Source organism: Anolis carolinensis, chromosome 4 (genome assembly GCF_035594765.1).
Source record: "Anolis carolinensis isolate JA03-04 chromosome 4, rAnoCar3.1.pri, whole genome shotgun sequence".
Classification (NCBI taxonomy): Eukaryota; Metazoa; Chordata; class Lepidosauria; order Squamata; family Dactyloidae; genus Anolis; species Anolis carolinensis.
This window is the reverse complement of record NC_085844.1, coordinates 97,023,836-97,047,517: the sequence shown is the minus strand read 5'-3', so window position 1 is coordinate 97,047,517 and position 23,682 is coordinate 97,023,836. Positions and strand designations below refer to the sequence as shown.

Sequence of the window (23,682 nt, the reverse complement as noted above, 5' to 3'; positions counted from 1 at the left end):
TATTGTAGTGATTTTTTTGTATCTGGGAGAGTAAGATGTAGGGGGGGGGGGGGTCAACTCTTTCTCCTAAACTGTTATTAACTTCTGATTCCATTTTTAAGATTGATTTTACTTTCCAATCCTGAAATTTCTGTTCCTCTTCTTTTTATTTTTTTTAAATAACTCAACATCCATATCTCCTCCGATAATTATGGCCCCCGCAGCCTGCTTTTATATTCTTTAAGTGTTTTGTTGATAAATCTTACTTGATTCTGATTAAGAAAATAGACACAAATTATTGATACCTGGATATTGTTTATCTGCCTTTTTACCATTACAAATCTCCCTTCGGTATCCTTTATTACATTGTCTATTTCTAAACTCAGACTATCCTTTATTAATATGGCTATCCCTCGGGATTTATTTATGCCTCTAAATTCTAGCTGTTTTTCTAATACTGCTGTGCAGTCATTTGGATTTATCCTTCTTTTTGTGTGTCTCCTGTAATAAAGGAAACCTGATTGTCCTTTAACATTTTGCACACCTTATTTCTCTTAACCGGAGAGCATAATACTTAAATCAATTATCAGTGTATATATAATTATTTAGTAAACTCTTCCTGATCTTATTGTTCCTTGCATCATTCTTTCCCATATCTGTCCCCTTCCATCTCCATCTGGCTTCCTTTTCCCTCCACAATCCTGAGGGAGGAACAGCTGCGTAGCATCTAATTCGCCATTGTCCAGATATCTCTTCAGAGTTGTACTTCTTCTGTCCCTTTGCAACCTCTACTTTTAGTACAACACAACCATCTATATTACATATTATGAAAAAAATCCCTGTCCAGTTAATCTACTTAGCCCCCTAAAACTAAACTCTAGTTAACACTTATCCCATTTCCCCTTATACTGAAATGTTCTGCCATGAACCAACCACTTTTATCTTTGGGAAAAGGGGGTTAGTTGCATGTCCAATATGAGTTTTACTGTAATGGGACCTTTTTTTCTAACAGACAGAAAAAAAGAGATCAGGGAAAAGGATCCCTAATGGCAGCGCATGACAGGACAGCTGTACTGCAAACAGGCCATGAGAGCAAGGGTAGAGTGATCCCAAGGGAGAGGAGGGGAAAGATTTTCCTAAGCCCTTCCAGGCTACTTTGCTAAAAGGGAGGAAAGTTTGCTGACAGTCAGAGCGAGAACTGCCTGCTTTGATAATCTGCATTATATGATAATGTAGGGCCACAGAAAGCATTAGACCTGTGACTAGCCACCTTCCCCCACTATCCCCCCCCCCCCCCCCGGGGCCCATCCCTCATGTACTATTTTTATGAAAATACAAATATTCCAAAATCTGGTCCAAAAATTTTGGATAAGGGAAATTCAACCTGTATTTCTATATTCTACATTAATGTATAAGAATTACTCTAAGCCAGTGGTTCTCACCCTGTGGGTTCCCAGATGTTTTTGGCCTTCAACTCCCAGAATTCCTAACAGCTGGTAAACTGGCTGGGATTTCTGGGAGTTATAGGACAAAACACCTGGGGACCCACAGGTTGGTAATCACTGTTCTAAGGCCATATTTACACTGCCATATAAAATCCATATTACCTGCTTTGGATTATATGGCAATGTAGACTCATATAAGCCAGTTCAAAGCAAATAATGTGAACGATCTACTTTGATAATCTAGATTATATGGCAGTGTAGATGGAGTCATAAATAGCTTGGTACCCAAATATCTAAAAGAGCACCTCTCTCAAAGTAGTTTGCATGTATTTTCAGATCATCAAAGGTGGCACCCAATAATTATGCCCTTGCGACAGATTGTGCTCTCTGAATTACACTACAATAAATATCAAGCATGTCATTCCATTTGTGAGATTAAAGACAAAAGGAGCGTTTACCTGTTCCGCTTGTTGTACGTATAGATGAATTTTACAGTCATCTCCGCCACAAGCTAGTACTGGTACTGTAGAAACAAAGTAATGATTGAAAAAATTGCTATGTCAAGATCGTCTTCTAAAAATCAGAAAAGCAAATGGATTATAGGGCAAAAAAGGTTTAAATCTTATTCACGCTCATCTGGAATTTGCCTCAGTAGGACTTGCTTCTAAGAAATTCATCTGTATACATCTGTAACCCCCTATACGTTTTCCAGGAAGTAAGCCCTATTGCTATGCAGTAAAGCCTAACTCCGAACAGATCCATACAGGTTTATAACTTAGTCACAGTAGTTCATTCACTGACAACTTCTAAACTAGACTGCAATGTCTCTACATGGCGCTGCATTTGATCACAACTTAAAAGCTGCAGCAAGCACAAATGCAGCAGCTAGACTGCTGACTGGAACAAGAACATATTGTATAATACTAGTTTTAAAGTACTTGCCCTAGATGCCAGTACATTTCCAGTCTGAATTCAAGGTGTTAGTGATAAAATGCAAAGGCCTAAATAGCTTGGGAACTTAATACTTTGAATGCCTCTCCCTATAAATGCCTGCATGAAACATAAAGTCTATTGGAAGGGGCCTTCCTCGCAATCCCACACTGTGGAGAGATATGGCAGAAACCCAAATGGCACTAACGCTGGTGTCATCTTAGCATGTAGTCTAAAACATGCCTGCTTTTTGTCTGAACTGAATGTATCCCATTTGCACATGTTTGAATTACCATTTTAAACTATTCTAAATTGCTTTAACTGGTTTTAAATAGTCTTATTCTAAGAGACACGTGACTTAATGTTCATTTAATATTTCTATATTATGATATTTTTTTCTAATATTTTTCTATACACTACCCTGAGATATACAATGGAAAATGAATAAACATGCAACCAAATTGTTAAATAGAGCCACCAAAATTCAGAACTCCTACAAAACTTCTCAAAAATTCAATCCGGCAGAATTTTAAATTACACCAAGTTGCAGCAAAATTGTTAAGTTATATTGTCGTGGAAATGGCTACTGTCTATTGTAGCATTTGATAGTATGACTGCAGTTCTGTAGTTTTCATAGGAGCCTTTAAAATAGGATCCTTGATCTGATTGTGAATAGAGCTACCATTCATTGACTGTACTGAGAGGAATGTTTAAAACATTATTAATGATTGCTTCAAATAACTAAACGATTACGTAGATACACTTACTATTGCTGCCAGGCAAGAAGGACAAAGAAACATCCATTGCAAACCCATTTCCAAAGAGCAGTTTCTGAAGACATTGAACTAAGAAAGAGAAGGCAAAATAGTTTTGTCCATTTGAGAAAGTCGATGGAGGAAGGATAAGCAGCAAATAATAGCTAAAAAGCAACGAATACCCACCAAGATTCATTTAAATGATTCTTCATAACTAGCTTGGGTATCTGGCATTGCCCAGGTTATTTGAAAAAGTCAATTTTTATTTGTACAAAATTCTTAAAGTTGTAGGTGAACTACAACTCACATTATGCCAGGTTAACCCCAAAAAACTCCATCAGTACTTAAAGTTTGTTATGTTGGGCAAGTTAGCTCTAGATGCATCATTGGTGGGGTGCAGTGTGCTCTCTGGTTGTGGGTGAACTACAACTCCCATAAAGGATGACCAGTTCCCCCCAAACCCTTCCAGTCATCAAATTTCAGCCATGTTTCATCCAGATCCATCAGTGTTTGGATTCCCAGTGCTCTCTGGATGTAGGTGAACTACAAATCACCCAAATCAAGGTGAATTTTCCCCAAAGACCTCCAGTATTCTGTGTGCCAAGTCCAATTCCATCTTTGGTAGAGTTCAGAGTATTCATTGATTGAAGCTGAACTATAAATTCCAGTACCTACAACTCCAAAATGCCCAGGCCAATTCCCTTCAAAACCCACCAGTATTCAAATTTGGGCATATTGGGTATGCATGCCAAGTTTGGTCCAGATCCATCATTGTTTGTGTTTATAGTGTGCTCTGGATGTAGGTGAACTACAATTCCCTCCAAAGATCTCCAATATTTTTGTTGGTCATGGGGATTCTGTGTGCAAGTTAGGTCCAGGTCCATCGTTGTTGGAGTTTGGAGTGCTCTTAGATGGCAGGTGAACTATACATCTCAGTACCTACAACTCCAAGAAATCATGGTAAATTCTCCCCAGACAGCAAACAACCAAGTGCCAGTTAACACCTCCCAAACAAAGGATGTTTCCAGGCATAACAGCCAAGCTACCTCTATGCAAATACCCTCACTGATTGACTTTGCAGCTGCAAGGCTATTCAATGCTAATCAAGCTTGCTAATTGCAACATTCACAAACAGACAAGGGTTCTTTCTCCCACCCTGAGCATTCCATATATATATATACACACACACCCCATTTGCCTCACTAGCAACAGTACCTCCGAAGGTGCCAGCCATAGATGAAGGTGAAACGTCAGGAGAGAATGTTACTGGAACATGGCCACACAGCCCGAAATAAATCACAGCAACCCATACTCAAAAGTATCTAGAGGGTATCACCAACCCCAGATGAAAACATCTATGCAATGAACAAAATATAGCTAATTCTACTGACTTCTCAAAAATCAGAGTATTCAAATTGTATTTGATCAGTCATCAGATCACAAACTTGCACACTATTAACAGTTTGTGACCCTTAAAAATCATACAAAGCGGTTCTCGAGCTCTGCTGCCTAAATGCCAACATACGAGTAGATGCCAGTCATGCGTCATGGCAGAATGTAACAATAAACAATTTTAAAGAAAGTTAGCATTTCAACAAGTCTTAGAGCTTCACTGAATAGATCACTAATGACTGCTCTAAAAGCAAGCATACTGCAGCCAACAAAAATCCAGATAGCTTGCCAACTAGTGGCTGTTTTAGACATTTAAATGAATCCAAGAGATAAAAAGGAAACCAAACAGATTGTATTCTGCAACTTGAGGCTGCAAACCAAGCATGCCAGCATAGTGTAAAAATATTTAAAATGCTCTAGACCAGGCAAGGGCAAACTTCGGCCTTCCAGGTGTTTTGGACTTCAACTCCCAGAAATCTCAGCCAATTTATCGGCTGTTAGGAATTGTGGGAGAAGTCCTAAGCTCCTGGAGAGCCAAAGTTTTCCCATGTCTGCTACATCCTATACAATCAAATATTCAACCAAGATTTAATTCTTTATGGGAAAATAAACAAACACATCCATCTCAGTATGCAAATTCACGTTAATCTTTAATAAATGATAAAATTATATGTACATCCAAAGGATTGTTTTAAAATTAATGTCTTTATATTTTATTATCAGTATGTTTGATTTGTATATCTATACACCTAGGGTCACATTAACATTTTTGGACAAAAATTATGTCATGAGTAGAAAAAGTGTAAGAAATCCTGGTGTTGGACTGAATGGCCCTTGTGGTCTTTCTCAACTCCATGATTAGAAGAGGCGTTCTCTAATCTGCTCTCACATAGGGTGAAATTGAGTTGAACCTATAATTAAGTGAGGGAGAAACACATATGCAGAAGGAAGGAATTGTTGGAATCATCTTTCTTTATTCAGCCCTTTGAGTTTATATTGCTTGGGAGGGTGAAAAAAAAAGTTGAGATAGGGACTTGTCTCTCTAAAGCTAAAATCCGATCCCAATATACAGGCAGTCCCTAAGTTACAAACATCCAACTTTCAAACAACTCATCATGAAGAAAGGGGGTGAGACAACAGGAAGTGAGAGAAATCTATCCCCTGAAAGGGAAATTCACTCTTGAAAGAGTGAATGGGGAAAAGGTGTTCCACTGAAGCTTTATCACCAACTCTTGTTTTCACAACAAGTCATTTTTTTCAAAATCCAGTTCTCACAGGAATAGAAAGTGGGGTGAAATCTTTTGAACAGGAACACAGACAGCCAAATATCACAGGGACATTAACCCTCCTCTATGCTGTCAAGAGATTATATTCCTTTGTATGCCCATAGTTCACCCATTTGTGAGTTATCTGTGAAAGGGACTGTCTATATATGGGTTTAAACACTGAAGTTAAAGGGGAAAACTGAGTATGCATGCATGAAATTAACTATCAAAATTCAAAACCCAACTGGAGACCTATCTCTTCCAGCAGATCTACCCAGTCAATTTTAAGTTGTGAATTTAAAACCTATATTATATGAGGATTAGTGTCAATTTTTGTTATGTGTATTTTTAATATATGTATTTTAATAGTATGTTGTACCCTGCCTCAAGCTGTGAGAAGAGGCACATAACAAAAAAAATCTATCATCATTACTATTATTTGCACCACATAGCTTGCTATAGAGAATATGTATACAGTGTTCCCTCACTACTTCTCGGTTCACTTTTCGCAAATTCACTGATTTGCAGTTTTTCAATAAACTCTAAAAGACTATTATAAATCATAAAAAATTACAATTTACAACCTAAGGAAGGGAGAAAGGAGAAACCAAAGGGAGAGAAAAGGAGCCCAAGCGGCAACGGGAGGAGAAGGAAGTGATTTATCAACACAAGATTGGTTGATAAAGACTTAAAATAGTGTATAACTACTAAAATAATGTATAAATATTAAAATAAATATAGCATCCCTACTTCGCAGATTTTCACTGGTCCTGGAATCTAACCTCAGCAATAAGTGAGGGAACACTGTACCATTTCTGATACCTACTTTGTTAGAAAGCAAAATCTGGAAGCTTACCTTCTTTTCCTTGTTTAGACCAAATTCTAACTGTTGAGTCTGATGCTGCAGAAGCTATGAGTAAAGCTAACTCTGCTGTAGAGCCATTTGTCATGTAAACAGCATCCAAAGCACACACTGCTTCGGTGTGACCTTCAAGATGAGTGCAATTCACAAGCTAAACAGAAGGTTATAAAACTGCATTAAGGGATGACAGCAATAGTCAAATTCAAAATTACTATGCAAAATACAGTTTTTAGAATTATCCAACCATGGAAATGACTGGATGCTAAGAAACTGTGTTTTTTTTTAAAAAAAAAAAAGCAACAGTAAAGCTTCAATTGAGAGGATACGCAGGCTAATACCGGTGTGCCATTTTTTCAGGTTTCATTGGAAGCACATACTCTGTGCAAAGTCATATCTATTATTAGTGTTAATTTGTTTCTTGCTAAAAACTAGAATTTCATGAAGTTTACAAAAACAGCATTATTGTTATTCTTATCCATTTTCAATATACATGACTAGTTTCTGGTATATGCTGCAAATTAAAAAAGATTCAGGTAAACTGAACACAAAAACTATCAAAGGAAAATCCTTGAGATAGAATAAGGGTGGAAGGAGAATATGGATTAATAGCAAGTCAGATAGGTATTGTAGTTCCCACAAACTTTTTATTAGGTTTGTTTGGCTGTTTTGTTAAATTAACATGGAAGAAAACCTAAAATAGAGGCATTTTATGATGTTGTCTCAGGAGAGCTGTAAAAAGTGTCGCCAAGTTTCAGCCACCTGCATTAAGGATAAAACTATTCAGTCATTTCAGCCTCACAAGCAAAAATGAATATAAGTTTTCTTATTGCAGCATGTGATTCCAAGATCCCCTCTCCTACTGGTCACTTTTAGAACATTTTTCATTTCATTCATTGGAAAGATACCTAAAATTCATAGTGGTCAAGAAATAAAAACCCCACAGGCTACAAGTAATTTTATATTTTTACTGATATCTGAGTTTTCATATCTTTCCACTTAATGTTTTCTGGCTCTGGGTACTAAGAAGAAACACAACATTTTGTGTTTCAACAACCATCCTGAGTCAAAAGCTTTCACTCTTACATAAAAGATAGGATGCATCCTACCCGAGCCATTAAAAAGCTGCAATTATTCTGAATTCTTCTCAGCCTCACTCTCTGAATAAGCATTTACATTACAGATCTACTGTTATATTTGCAGTAGGGCAATGGAAAACGAATCAACCAGATCATGTACCATGAGTGGCACATCTTATTGCAAGGCCCACTGCAGTATCAGTGATGTGCTTTGGCTGGGTGACATTGCCTTCATCAAAACTATTTTTCTAAGGTAGAAAATATTCATGTAAAAGATTCTTACAAATCAACAAAAAAACTTTTATTTTGAGATATCTGTTTCCTAATTTTGAAGGAGTCACATTTTTTTAAAGACACAGATGGCATGGATTACATTTTATACAAGGAGGAGGAAGGAGGAAAAAGAGGAGGAGGTGGAGGAGGAGGAGGAGACAGGTACTTAAAACAAAGATCCCACCATAAGCAAAGATGTGTTTCTTAGCCCTGGCTGAGGACAACATCTACACTATGTTATGTCCCAGGATTTGATCCCAGGTTGTTGTTGTTCTTATTTCATTTCTATCCCACTTTTCTCCCATGGGTGGGATTCAAAGCAGTATACAACATATAAAATTCATACAAACACATTAGACAGCAATACATAATCAATTAAAACATCATATCCTAAAAACCCAATTAAGATATCAAATAAAACAATTTTAAAACTTATCTGCTTATACCAGATTATCTGGCAATGTAGACTCATATAATCTTGTTCAAAGCAGATAATCTGGGATCAGATCCTGGGATCAGATCTGCACAGTGCAGATCTGGCCTATGGCATAACATGACATTATATACCCTGCAATACATTGGTATCCATATAATCAGAAAATGCTCCAGAATTTTTACCAGACAAGTCTTTGATCTGAGAATTAGTTTATTTATGATAACACTGTATCCTTCATTCATTGAGCCTTCTTAATTCCATTTAGTTTCCATTTTAGAAAAATAAAGACTAGCACCCACTTTAAAAGTATTACTGAGCTTTCTGTTCCACCAGTTAACAACACTTCAATAGTAAGCATACTAAATGCATTGTAATCACTGTCTGTTCAGTTGTCAACTCGACCTTTGGGAACAAGGGGCACAATTCTCACTTCACCCTGCTATAGTTTCTCAATAAGGGTTCAGCTTTTCAGCATATTTGTTCAAATAAAGCAGGTACCTCATCAAAGAGAAATTTGTCTTTATTGCCAAAACACTACTTCCTCCTCCGGCATCAGATTTGCTCAGAGAACGGGCGAGGAAGGCACTGTTTTGTATGCAAGTCACAATTCTCCTTTACAATTACACTGATGGTCAAGGACTGGATAAAGTGCCATTCTTTCTGTCTTCACATCTGTGAGCAAACATCCCAAGTAGATTATGTATACACAAGCAATGCTTTGCATTTGCACACACATTTACCTAAGCAAGACAGATTACAATTAAGGCAGGGTTTCCATTCTTGCAATGGGGGGCATCATGAGATCTTTCTATTGGCCTGCAATTCCGATCATCATTCACCACAATCTGGTCCTGATAACAGCAAATGGCAGCTTTAGACATTCCCTAGTTTTATTCTAGGATAAAGCAAGGCTCATGTGGACATATATCAAAAAAGTACATGTGTAAGGATATTAAACATGTGGTATTTATTTGCTAAAAGGATTATAAAATATCATCCCAGATTTTTTTTTCCTTCATGGGAAGAAAAAAATGTTCCAAAAAACATTTACACACAGGAGGAAGACAACTTGAGGCTGAATGTCACTGCGATATTCATTTGATCAAAAAGGTGACTGAATCAAAAGATGTACAGTAGAGTCTCACTTATCCAACACTCACTTATCCAACGTTCTGGATTATCCAACGTATTTTTGTAGTCAATGTTTTCAAAACATCATGATATTTTGGTGCTAAATTAATAAATATAGTAATTACTACATGGCATTACTGTGTATTGAACTACTTTTTCTGTCAAATTTGTTGTATAACATGATGTTTTGGTGCTTAATTTGTAAAATCATAACCTAATTTAATGTTTAATAGGCTTCTCCTTAATCTCTCCTTATTATCCAACATATTCGCTTATCCAACGTTCTGTCGGCCCGTTTATGTTGGATAAGTGAGACTCTACTGTATTGATATGAATTCCCTCAAGCCATTTTGTAAAGTCACTATTTTTCAGTGGATAATCTAATGAATCCTTAGCTTCTGTGGTACTAATTTGTTAGTCCGTAACAACTACAGACTGGCATTGTTAAAACAAATTTCATGTTTTGTTGTATAGATGATCACTCAGCTCCTGGGCTTGCCTACTAGTTATATCACCTCTTCTTCTTCCGGGCCACAAGACTCAGCCACAAGCATCAAGCACGCAATGGCATTCTGCGAACTGCAATTCAAAAACTAACTTTTCCAAGGATTGCCTATCCTTGCATAGGGTGTCCCCAAAATGATTAAACACCTTTATAATTTTGAATATTTTTAAAGGCATACATCTTTAACAGAATTAATGACTCCAACAGTTGAGAAGTGTGAGAAAATTATAAGAGAAACTTTGTATGAGGTTCGCAAATCTGTGCTTCAACAATGTGAGAAGTGCACTGCTGTACAGCGATGTAATTTAAGATGAAATATGTAATTTTAATTAAAATTATTATAGCATTGATTCTTGTATGTGTGTGTATACATACACAAGTGCACACATATACAAACTGGGAATAACTCAGTAGGTTATATCTACTCTTTGTAAGTATTTTTAGGGATGCCTCCCTAGCATACAGATAGCATATACAATGTATATGAGTGTTACAAAAATGTGTTTCATGTTCACAGTGACACTCATTGAGGTTGAAATACAGATAACATGCAGCTACTATTTTCAATGACAGGATTGTTTCATATAACAGAGACCCACTGTAGTTTGAATAGAGGAGGCTTTATTCGGTTGAGAAGAACAAGCTGTTCTTGTTTCTATTTGTTCTCTCTTTTTTTCTTTTAAAAATACATGCAAGGGTTTTTTCTTCATTTACAAATTATAGTGCCTCTACATACCTTCTCATTTTGTGTTTCCCAAATAATAAGATGTTTGTCTGATGCTCCAGAAATCAATTCCTTTGGAAAAGCTGTAACAAATGGGGAAAATAAAGATACTGCACAATTTGTACTCAAAAGATTTTCAAATGACAACAACCTGCTTACTTGCAATCTTTTTATATACCACCATGAAAATACCCAATCTTGTCTGATTACAAACGCTCAGCGTGCTCAAACCTTTTTACTAAGGACCTACAAATACATCTAGAACATTCTCCTACCTGCAAAATACTGTAGAGTCATTGCTAAACTAGATAGATCTATGAATATAAACCACTTTCCTATATCATTCTCTTGTAATCACATCATATTGGTTTCCATTTCTTCCCAAACTACATCATTTCCCAAAGAATAAAATGTACAGATTCTATTTCATACTGCTATCTAAATGAATTTTAGACAACTAGAGCTTGAAATAATGCATTAAAATGGTGTTTTCACTGTGATTTTTTTGTATTAATGAGAATAGGGCACACTCTGGAACATTAATGTAAAAACATTACAAAATTTTGCACAGCAATATTATTTCTTCACGTACCAAAACATTAATAAAGGAGGTGGACATTTTTGCCTATTTTTGTCTCATGTTTTTTTTTAACAAACATCTTCCATAAACCAGAAATGGGCATTTTTCGAAGGTCCAGGAGGTATATAGTCCTCCTCTGGGTCTCATGGTCTGCTATCTCTTCCAATTCTCTGTGCCAGAATTTAGTTCCAGAAATGAAAACTCGCAAACTCAGAGCCTCTAGAGCAGTAGAACTCAAAGTAATGATCCCAGGATTGGTATAAGTCCGTGAAATATCAGCTCATTCCTGTTGATTTTTCAAGAAACAAAAAAAAAATGGCAGTGGGCACAAATATGTTTCCAGTCTCTAGTGCAATGAGAAAAAATAATTGCTGGCCTCTACATCAGCTGAGATACAGTGTTCCCTCGCTACTTCGTGGTTCACTTTTTGCTCCCTCACTGTTTTGTGGGTTTTCAATAAATATTCATGTAACCATTTATCGCGGTATTTTCACTGTTTCACGGGTTTTTGCGGTGTGCTAAGGGTTTTGGAAGGGGGGAAAGGGAGAAATAAAGGGAGGGGGAGGGGAGGGAAGGGTTGGAAATAAAAAAAGGGTTGTTTAGCTTCCTTTCATCTTCTCTGCCAGTGTACTGTATATTGCAACTGCTAAAATAAAGTACAGACTGCATTGTAGCAAGTATTCTCTGGTTTGCTCTCCTCCACACATAGAATAAATATAGTGTCCCTACTTCACAGATTTTCACTTATTGTGGGTGGTCCTGGAACGTTTGGCCTCTAAATATAATTATTCTGCAATAGCCAGAGGAAGAAATTGTTTCGGAATAATTATATTTAGAGGCCAAACTGCAACTCCAAATGTTTCTAGGAGAACGTGTCAGTCTTTGGAAGCTATAGGACACAATGCAGGGCTCACACAGATAGTTCCATGGAAACGCTTTATTGAAATCCGTCTTGCCAATATGAACACAAAGCTAGCACTAACTCTTTCCCGCCAACCCTCCAGTATATCAATCTACTTCTTCCCCCACGGCCCCTGTTTCCACATTCACACCTCTCTGTCAAATAGTTCCTTCCCATGTTTGAAAACCAGAGCAGGCCATAAATCCATCCTCCTAGCCAAATGGTTCTTATCATTCAGGCTATCTCCCTCCCCCATTGCTCTGGCAGGATGTAAACAGGTCAGCTAGGTGAATGCTGGGCTTTTGCATCCTGACAGAACAATTTGCCATGTTGACATCTGACTATTTCAGGATTGGGAATTTCACAATACTTGTGGAGTTAACCCTGATAAGCCACATGTAGCCTCGGGACTGTATTTTGCTCAGCTCTTAAAAACTCATATGTTCACACTTGCCTTTCTGGCAGGCTAACAAAAACTACCAAATGGATCGTTTTAGAAATTGGGGAGGAAAACAGAACCTTTAAAAAAAAAAGAGGGTGCCTTAACGAATGAAAAACCTTAGCTTTTGTGCTGAAGTGTTTCAAAAGGTAGCCACTAAACCTGGAAACCTATAAGTTCTAAAAATCTGATATATATAATCCCATCAATGTACATAACACAATGTCTATTACCTTAAGAAATGAAATATTGAGGCTACAATAATCAGTTTAGCAGAAGACGTGATGATTTTTAAAGTGTTTTTGGGGGGAGTTATCTTGAAAAACAATTAGAGGCCTTATTGTTGTGGTTAATTTACTTTCTTCCTTTCTACCAATAATGGAATTCAGACAGCTAACAACATTTTACAGCAATAAGAGTTTAAAAGCTATACAAAAACTTTGATAAAGGCATAAATACAAAAGTTAATTAACGAGGACTTCTGGTGAGCGGTGATGGCGGCAGGCTGGGTATTCCGAGGACTCTCGGTTGCCAACCTCTGAGGGAGCGATTGGGAGGTATTTTGCCCCCCTTCCTCCACGGATAAAAGTGGGGGAAGTCGCCAAGCCAATAGGTGTCCGTAGCCGACGGTCCTAAAGCCTGCTCTTCCCTCAAGGAGGGGTGGACCAACGGACCCGGTAAGACGCCGCTGGCAGCGTGGATCGCCAAGAGGGAAGTGGGGAAAGACCCGCATTAACTGCCGACCTCCGCACATTTTAAAACTGAAGAAAACATTACAAGAAGGCTGGGGGACCAGCGCAAGAAACTGTGAGTTTCAAAGAAAAAATTCTGAAGCTTTGCATAAGAACCCGTTCCCCCCTAATTAAACAGCAAGGGAGAAAGGGGCTTTCGGAGACAATAAAAGCTAAAGTACTTATCTTTCGCCTTTGAGAGCCTCAGAAAACCCCGGCTACCGGCTTCGGTAGAGCGGGGAGGGAGATCAAAATAGGCCAGGGGGTGGGAAGATTCCCCCAAGGAAGAAATGTAATGTTATAAGAAGCTGACTTTGAAGACATATTGGTTAGTTTACGAAGCCACCTCCACAAACAAACAAAAAAAAAAAAAGAAGGAAGCAGAGTAAAGGATCACGGAAGAGGTCAACTGGGATTGGATAGTGCTAAGGGCTAAGGGCGGAAGAACCGCCCAACGGCTTCAACAGGAAGAGCGAAGACGGGAGACCTCTAAAGGGACACACAGGGAAAGACGGAAGGAAGAGTGGATGAGACGGAACGGAATGAGTTCTATGAAATCTTAAATCAGGCTAATTCAAGTTGACTAATATATCAATGAAATTAAAGATAAAAATTGATTGAAGGAATTAAAATACATAAATAAAATAAAATAAAATAAATCAATTGACTGAAACAGTTTAACTGGGTCATTTAAGCTATTAAAGACACAAATGAACTGGAGGGGTTTAAATCATAAAGACATAAATGAATTTGAGAGGATAAAAATTTAATAAACGACGGGACAATATTAATTTGATTTGTGGAAGTTAATTAAGGTATTCGAAGTCACAAATAGACCGAAGAGAACAAAAGGATTAATTGTTTAGAAGATTTGACTCAACTGGAGGTTTGCTGAGAATTGGAAGAGCCTTATCAATTAATTTTTAATTCTCTAAGTACCTCCTCTACTGAACTTACAAACACACTATAAGAATTCAGATTTTCAGAAGATAGGAACCGCATGAATTGAAAAAATTACTAATTATATTAATTCATAAATAATTCTTTAAATTGAATAAGAAGTGTCAAACAGTTGTTGTTGTTTGGTTCTCTGTTTAAAAAGGGGCATACCAGCATGTTTACACCAAAAAGCAAAATGGAAAAAAGACACCAAAGACATTAAAGGCACACCCAGAAGACAATCAAACGCAGGAGAGATTGGGTTTACAGAATTGATGAAAGAACTACAGAAACTTTCCGAGAAGCAAGATATACAAAATAAAGAACTTCAGTTAGTAGCAGAAAGACAATTAACACAACAAAAAGATTTTCAAAAATTTCAAGATCAAATGTTAGAGATGAAAAAAGAAATGAAAGAGGAAATTGGAAAAGTTAAAAAGGAACTAGAGACAGTATATACAGAGATTAAAGAAATTAAAAGCGACAAACAAAAAATGGAAATGGCCCAAGAGAAAATACAGAAGAAGATGTCAAGTTTACAAAATAGAAGTGAGAAATTGGAACAGAAGCAAGAAAAACTGGAACAGGATGGGATGGAATTCCAATTAAGATTTAGAAATATTCCAGAAGATCCCAACGAACAGATAAGAAAAATAATTTTACAGATAACGGCAAAAAAATTACAACTTACAGAACAAGAGATGGATAAAGAAGTGGACTGAGCCTACAGAATAACTACAATATTTGCTAAGAAAAATAAAGTGGCAAGGGATACAATTGTGCACTTTGTCAGAAAAAGGATCAGAGATGAGATTCTACGAAGTAACAGCAAAAATCCTACATACTTTAAAGAAAGCAAGATTGCAATATTAAAAGAATTCCCACAAGCGACACTGAACAAAAGAAGAAAGTATATGTTCCTAACTGAAGAACTCAAAAAAGCAAACATAAGGTTCCGTTGGGAAAAGACGGAGGGCATAATGACGACGTACAAAGAACAATGCCATTGGCTGACATCGGAAGAGAAAGCCAGGGAATTTTACAAAAAAATTCCAAAAAGATAAGGATTTGAATACTCCGGAAGATACAGACCCAATGGGGAAGAAGAAAAGGAAGAAAAGAAGATTTGATTCGCCAGAAGAAATTGTTTTAGCAACTGGAACCAACCCTGAAAAATCGGACGATGAGAACGCCTCAGAAGAAGAGGAGGAGGAAGAAAATAAGGGTAATGGCAGACTTTGAAATGCAAATAAAATGTTTCTCAAACAACATAAATGGGTTGAATTCTCCAAGCAAACGCAGAAAGATATTTAATGCAATTAAGAAAGGGCATTACGATATTATTGCCTTACAGGAAATTCATATTGCGAAAAAACATGTGTCTCACTTAATCCAGAAAGAGTTAGGAAAAGAATTCTACTCAGTCCCACAAGAAAAGAAAAAAGGGGTAATATTATACATAAAAGAGAGCTTTGCCCCGGATTTGGCTTTCAGTGATGAGGAAGACAGAATGCTGGGAGTAATGATAAGGAAAAACGCACAAAACCTCTTAATATGTAACATATATGCCCCTAATGGGCCAAAAACAGAATTTGTAACAAAGTTAAGAGATAATATTTTAAATCAAGAATTTGATGATTTGGTGATATTCGGGGATTTCAACGGGGTAATGAATACCTTTATGGATAAAAGTAACAAAAAGAAATCCAGGAAAGAAGAATTAGGTACACTCCCAAAGGTTTTTATACATTTAAAAGAAGAATTGGATCTACATGACGCCTGGCGAATCCATAATGAAAATGAAAGAGACTATACTTTTTACTCCCACAGGCACCAGGGCTGGTCAAGAATTGATATGATATGGATGACCAGCCCATTAATAACTAAAATAGATGAGATAAAAATTAAAACTAGAGAACACTCAGATCACAGCCCATTAATAATGACAATCAATCAGACACCGAGGTCTTAGAGATGGAGACTGGATGATAATTTGATAAAATCAGAGGATGTGATGACTCATGGGCCTTGTAGCAGTACTATTGTGGCAGACGAAGAGGAAAACATGGGATTTTCGCCGGTTCAGCCAGAGCCGGAGCCTCTTCACCTGCAGGATGTTGATATTTGCCCACAAGAATCCAGCCAAACAAGCCTTGGACAGAACTCCCCCCCGTTTTCCCGGAGGGACAATTATACCAAAGATAGGGGAGTCAGGGAGGCTAATCGCAGAAGCCTGAGAATCGCTGCCAAACAAATGGCTGATTAGGCCTGCTTCCCTTGGGAAATTCTAAGGAGTCATGCATCTGGACAGAGTTGGGTTTCGCTTCTCGTTCTCTAGGGAAAGAATTCTGTTGGCGGGAAAACGAGACCCAATATAGGTGTTTCACGCAAGGGAGACTTTGCGGAGTCAATTGATCAGCTTGAGGAGAGAGATCGTGTGTGGACTTCATAATCCCAGTTCCTTGTTTCCCGGATCAAGTTTCAAGCCTTGCCTTGTCTCATGTTTTTACCACGGACTATGTTTCATGCTTCATGTTCATCTTGCCTCCAGTCAAGGATCTAGTCGAGATCCAAGTTTATTCCAGCCTTGTTGTCAAGCTACATTGGACTTTAAAGACTCTGTTATTTCCCCACACTATTGCTTGGCAAAGTGTGTGTTTCGGTCAAGTGGATTAAAACTTTGAACTCTAATATCTTATATTGGACAATACATTTCTGGACTATATTTGACCTTATCTGAAAGGTCTGCTTCTGAACTATATTCTTCACTTGTTTTTATTGATTTTATATATTTCTTTAATAAAGATATTAGATAGATTCTGGCCTCTGTGTAAGGTTATTGGTGCTCTGCAGCCTGGGTCCTGACAGAGGAGGACATAATAAGGAATAAAGAATTACTAAAAGAATTCCTCAGATATAATGATAAACCAGACCCTAAGCCACAAATAATATGGGATGCCCTAAAGGCAACTATGCGGGGCTACTTGATCCAGCAGGCAGCAATCAAAAATAAAAAAAGAAATAAAGAAATTAACGAGGTCACAAATAAGATAGAACTCGAGGAGAAAGAACTTAAAAAACACCCGGAGGACCAATCAATAGTGAAAACACTTAAGACACTGCAAAAGCTCAAAAACAGTTTAGAATTAGAACAGTTGGCCAAAAAATTAAAGTTTGTAAAACAATATACATTCCAAAATGCCAACAAGCCAGGAAGATGGCTGTCAAGAAGAATTAGCAAAAAGAAACAAGCACAACAAATCATGCAAATAAAAAAGAGGACAAAATAATAGCAAATGATGGGGAGATTTTGGAAGAGTTTACAAAATACTACAAACACCTTTATACAGAAGAGAAAATCAGGAAAGATCAGATTGCAGAATATTTAGGAAAATCAAAAATACAGAAGATAACTGACGACCAAAGAGAATTATTAAACAGAGAGATCTCAGAGCAAGAAATTAAAAAGGCCATAAAAGGGATGGATTCAAGTAAAGCACCAGGTCCGGATGGCTTCACCCCCGGATATTATAAAGCCATGATAGAGGAAATAACGCCACTCTTAAAGAAGATCATGAATCAGGCCCTACAACAAAAAGAAATCCCAGAATCATGGAATTCAGCAAATATTATTATGCTTCATAAAGAAAATACAGATGGGCAAGATATAAAAAATTACAGACCAATATCTCTGTTAAACACAGATTATAAAATTTTTACAAATGTTATGGCGAATCGATTAAAAGAATTTCTAAAACATTGGATATACGAATCATAGAATCATAGAATCATAGAATAGTAGAGTTGGAAGAGACCACATGGGCCATCTAGTCCAACCCCCTGCTAAGAAGCAGGAAATCGCATTCAAAGCACCCCCGACAGATGGCCATCCAGCCTCTGCTTAAAAGCCTCCAAGGAAGGAGCCTCCACCACGGCCCCGGGGAGAGAGTTCCACTGTCGAACAGCTCTCACAGTGAGGAAGTTCTTCCTGATGTTCAGGTGGAATCTCCTTTCCTGTAGTTTGAAGCCATTGTTCCGTGTCCTAGTCTGCAGGGCAGCAGAAAACAAGCTTGCTCCCTCCTCCCTATGACTTCCCCTCACGTATTTGTACATGGCTATCATGTCTCCTCTCAGCCTTCTCTTCTGCAGGCTAAACATGCCCAGCTCTTTAAGCCGCTCCTCATAGGGCTTGTTCTCCAGACCCTTAATCATTTTAGTCGCCCTCCTCTGGACGCTTTCCAGCTTGTCAACATCTCCCTTCAACTGTGGTGCCCAAAATTGGACACAGTATTCCAGGTGTGGTCTGACCAAGGCAGAATAGAGGGGGAGCATAACTTCCCTGGATCTAGACGCTATTCCCCTATTGATGCAGGCCAGAATCCCGTTGGCTTTTTTAGCAGCCGCATCACATTGTTGGCTCATGTTTAACTTGTTGTCCACGAGGACTCCAAGGTCTTTTTCGCACACACTGCTGTCAAGCCAGGCGTCCCCCATTCTGTATCTTTGATTTCCATTTTTTCTGCCGAAGTGAAGTATCTTGCATTTGTCCCTGTTGAACTTCATTTTGTTAGTTTTGGCCCATCTCTCTAGTCTGTCAAGATCGTTTTGAATTCTGCTCCTGTCTTCTGGAGTGTTAGCTATCCCTCCCAGTTTTGTGTCGTCTGCAAACTTGATGATCGTGCCTTCTAACCCTTCGTCTAAGTTGTTAATAAAGATGTTGAACAGAACCGGGCCCAGGACGGAGCCCTGCGGCACTCCACTTGTCACTTCTTTCCATGATGAAGACGACGCATTGGTGAGCACCCTTTGGGTTCGTTCGCTTAGCCAATTGCAGATCCACCTAACCGTAGTTTTGTCTAGCCCATATTTTACTAGTTTATTTGCCAGAAGGTCGTGGGGGACTTTGTCGAAGGCCTTACTGAAATCCAGGTACGCTACATCCACAGCATTCCCTGTATCGACCCAACTCGTAACTCTATCGAAAAAAGAGATCAGATTAGTCTGGCATGACTTGTTTTTGGTAAATCTGTGTTGACTATTAGCAATGACCGCATTTGTTTCTAAGTGTTCGCAGACCACTTCCTTCATGATCTTTTCCAGAATTTTGCCTGGTATTGATGTGAGGCTGACCGGACGGTAATTGTTTGGGTCGTTCTTTTTTCCCTTCTTGAAGATAGGGACCACATTCGCCCTCCTCCAATCTGCTGGGACTTCTCCCGTTCTCCAAGAACTCTCGAAGATAATTGCCAGTGGTTCTGAAATAACTTCCGCTAGTTCCTTCAGTACTCTTGGGTGTAGCTGATCTGGCCCTGGGGACTTGAATTCGTTTAGAGAGGCCACGTGTTCCTGGACAACTTGTTTCCCTATTTGGGGTTGGATTTCCCCCAATCCTTCGTCCATTCCGTGTTGCTGAGGTTGAAGATGGCTTTCTTTTTCTGAGAAGACCGAGGCAAAGAAAGCATTAAGTAGTTCTGCCTTTTCCCTGTCCCCTGTCGCCATCACCCCCATCTTCTCCTTGCAATGGCCCTATCGCCTCCTTTTTCTTCCTTTTTCTACCAACGTAAGCAAAAAAGCCTTTTTTGTTGTTTTTTATGTCCCTGGCAAGCCTGAGCTCCTTTTGCGCTTTAGCCTTGCGAACCTTTTCCCTACAGGTGTTGGCTATACGTTTGAATTCTTCTTTGGTGATTTCTCCCCTTTTCCACTTCTTGTGCATGTCACTTTTGAGCTTTAGCTCAGTTAGAAGTTCTTTGGACATCCATTCTGGCTTCTTTGCACTTGTCTTATTTTTCTTCTTTGTTGGCACTGTTTGCATTTGCGCCTTGAGTATTTCACTTTTGAAAAACTCCCATCCATCCTTAACTCCCTTGTTTTTTAATATCGGCGTCCATGGAATGCCGCTCAGTAATTCCTTCATTTTTTGGAAGTCAGCTCTCTTAAAGTCCAGAATGCGTGTTTGACTTGTCTTAGTTTCAGCATTCCTTTGTATTGCAAACTGCAGGAGCACATGGTCACTTGCCCCTAAGGATCCAACCACTTCAACTGTATTGATCAGGTCTTCCACATTTGTTAAGATTAGATCAAGAGTTGCTGATCCCCTTGTTGCCTCTTCTACCTTCTGGACCATAAAATTATCTGCAAGGCAAGTGAGGAATTTGTTGGACTTTGTACTCTTGGCTGAGTTTGTTTTCCAGCAGATATCGGGATAATTGAAATCGCCCATGACTACTATATCTCTTCTTTGTGCCTGTTTGGTCAGCTGTTGACAGAAGGCTTCATCAAGTCCTTCATCCTGACTCGGAGGTCTGTAGTAGACACCCACAACAAGATCTTTTTGAGTCCCGGTTCCCTTGATTCTTATCCAGATGCTTTCAAGCTGGTTTCCCGGATTACAGTCTTGCATTTCTTCTGCAACGTAACTGTTTTTGACATATAAAGCTACTCCCCCTCCTCTCCCCTTTGTTCTATTTCTGTGAAAGAGGTTATAGCCCTCAATGGTTAAATTCCAGTGATGGGAGTCATCCCACCAGGTTTCAGTGATGCCTATGACATCGTATGTGTGGTGCTGTGCTAGGAGTTGGAGTTCGTCTTGCTTATTTCCCATGCTCTGAGCATTAGTGTAAAGACATGTAAGCCCCTGTGACCTCCCCTCGAACTGTTTATTTGGGATTATTCTGCTCTCTGTACTTGGTCCTTGCTGTGTTTGTGCAGCCCTCCGTTTAGCCTTTCGGCGGTTCCCTGTGGTCGTGGGTAATATAGTGTTCGCCAGGCTGTTGTTCCCCTCCCCCAGTGGATCTAGTTTAAAGTGCGCCTGATGAGGTTTGTGAGTCTGTGTGCAAAAAGATGTTTTCCTACTTGTGTGAGATGCACCCCATCGCTTGCCAGTAGTCCATCCTCTTGGAAGAGTAGACCATGGTCAAGGAAGCCAAAATGCTCCTCTTGACACCATTTTCTGAGCCAGTTATTGACCTGTACTATTTTTCCGGCCCTTGTAGAGCCGTGTCCTACAACAGGGAGGAGGGATGAAAAGATCACATGTACATTATACAGTTTTAGCTTTGTTCCCAGAGCTCGAAAATCATTTGTGATCTTTTGAAAAGTATGCCTAGCGGTGTCATTGGTACCTACATGAATCAACATAAGGTGGGGAGGGTGATGGGGCTTTAGGAGCCTGCTGAGCCTCTGAGTGATATGGTGTATTTTTGCCCCCGGGAGGCAGCATGTTTCTCGAGCCATCCCATCCGGTCTGGAAATGATGGCTTCCGTTCCTCTAAGGAGGGAGTCACCTACTACCAAGACCTGTTTCCTTTGAGGATTGACAGGGTCCCTTTTGTGCAAGACAGTGTGTATGTCCCCTGAAGAGTGTTCCTGTTGAAGTGAATCATGTAGGTGTAAAGTGTTGTCCTCCTCCTCAACATCCCCAGTTCATCAATGACAATCCATTGAGATACATCCGAGAGCCCATTACTCTCCCAAGGATGTTCCTGTTGCTCCTGGGCTATGATTGGGGATGGAGCATTTGCATGATTACATAAGTGTGACTGTGGTGATGCACTGTCCCCGTCAGGGCTATCCCCTGCGCATTGATCCAGGGTGGTCCACTGAGTGGTATCTAAGAAACTGTGGTCCTCCACAAGATGTGTTTCCTAATTGTATGTTAATGATGTAAGAATTTCAAATCTGTTGTGTAAATGCAGCTGAGCAGAGGAGTTCTGCGGAGGCTGCCTGGTCCTGCGTCTCCTTCTATGGGTGACCTCCTTCCAAGCCTGAGGGTTGTCTACCTTTGAGTTGATCTCCCCATAAGGTTCCTGATCATGGTCTTGGTGGTGTTGGTGTGATGCAGGCTGCTGATCTACAGCAGCGTGTTGTGCAGTGTCCAAGAAGAGCTCGAGTGCCTGAATGTCCTTAAGGGTCTTAATACGGTGCTCGAGCTGTTGGATCCTCTGCTCCATCAGAGTCATCTGTTTGCATTTGGAGCAGATGTAGTTGTCTAGTTTTTGTGTGAAAAAGCGGAACATGCCACAGCTGGTGCATGTGATGGGAATGTTTTGCTTTTGTTGCATCTCTTGGTGAGCGTGGTGGCCAAGTGGGATCTTTGTACAGTTAAGTAATATGCACGCACTTTATGTGCAAACTGCAACAAACCACCTCTTTGTGTATTTGTTTATGTTGCTTTCTTTCCTGTATGTACTGCAAAGGATAGTTAGTAAAGGTGCCTTATTCGTGCGCGCCGTTAGGCGCGCGCGACACTGGCAAATAAAGCTTTCCCAGAAACTCAATTAACAGAGGACAATGCCTGCTGTCAATCAACTTAAGTACCTGGCTCTCTTTCAACACAACAGTCACACAACAGTTAGACTTTGACCACAGGAGCCAAGCCCACACTCAGTTTAAAATCTTAGCCAAATCTTAGCCAAATCCTACCTGAAGCCAGGGAGCAAAAATGTCCTCCTGCTGCCTCTGCTTCTGCAAGAACCAACTGCCCTTCTGGGATCAGGCTCTGGCAGAAACTCTCACTGGCAAATAAAGCTTTCCCAGAAACTCAATTAACAGGGGACAATGCCTGCTGTCAATCAACTTAAGTACCTGGCTCTCTTTCAACACAACAGTCACACAACAGTTAGACTTTGACCACAGGAGCCAAGCCCACACTCAGTTTAAAATCTTAGCCAAATCCTACCTGAAGCCAGGGAGCAAAAATGTCCTCCTGCTGCCTCTGCTTCTGCAAGAACCAACTGCCCTTCTGGGATCAGGCTCTGGCAGAAACTCTCACTGGCAAATAAAGCTTTCCCAGAAACTCAATTAACAGGGGACAATGCCTGCTGTCAATCAACTTAAGTACCTGGCTCTCTTTCAACACAACAGTCACACAACAGTTAGACTTTGACCACAGGAGCCAAGCCCACACTCAGTTTAAAATCTTAGCCAAATCCTACCTGAAGCCAGGGAGCAAAAATGTCCTCCTGCTGCCTCTGCTTCTGCAAGAACCAACTGCCCTTCTGGGATCAGGCTCTGGCAGAAACTCACACTGGCAAATAAAGCTTTCCCAGAAACTCAATTAACAGGGGACAATGCCTGCTGTCAATCAACTTAAGTACCTGGCTCTCTTTCAACACAACAGTCACACAACAGTTAGACTTTGACCACAGGAGCCAAGCCCACACTCAGTTTAAAATCTTAGCCAAATCTTAGCCAAATCCTACCTGAAGCCAGGGAGCAAAAATGCCCTCCTGCTGCCTCTGCTTCTGCGAGAACCAACCAACCAACAGAACCAAGATCAAACAGGCTTCTTACCAAATAGACACCTAAATCAAAATGTAAG

At 39.4% G+C, this 23,682-nt stretch overlaps 1 protein-coding gene across 2 annotated transcripts in view; it reads right to left on the bottom strand.

Moving 5' to 3' along the window:
* elp2 (elongator acetyltransferase complex subunit 2) overlaps nt 1-23,682 on the bottom strand; it is a 96,522-nt gene that overhangs the window by 58,802 nt on the left and 14,038 nt on the right. Inside the window, exons 1-5 of one of the 2 annotated variants that reach the window (XM_062980840.1) lie at nt 10,786-10,838; nt 9,154-9,264; nt 6,623-6,779; nt 3,122-3,199; nt 1,883-1,947 (exon numbers count right to left, since the gene is read on the bottom strand). In XM_062980840.1, coding sequence (XP_062836910.1) covers nt 1,883-1,947; nt 3,122-3,199; nt 6,623-6,716 — 237 coding nt within the window. In that variant the 5' untranslated portion in view covers nt 6,717-6,779; nt 9,154-9,264; nt 10,786-10,838. Of the gene's footprint in view, nt 1-1,882; nt 1,948-3,121; nt 3,200-6,622; nt 6,780-9,153; nt 9,265-10,785; nt 10,857-23,682 lie in introns of those variants that run through there. The other variant, XM_062980839.1, reaches the window with a different exon arrangement.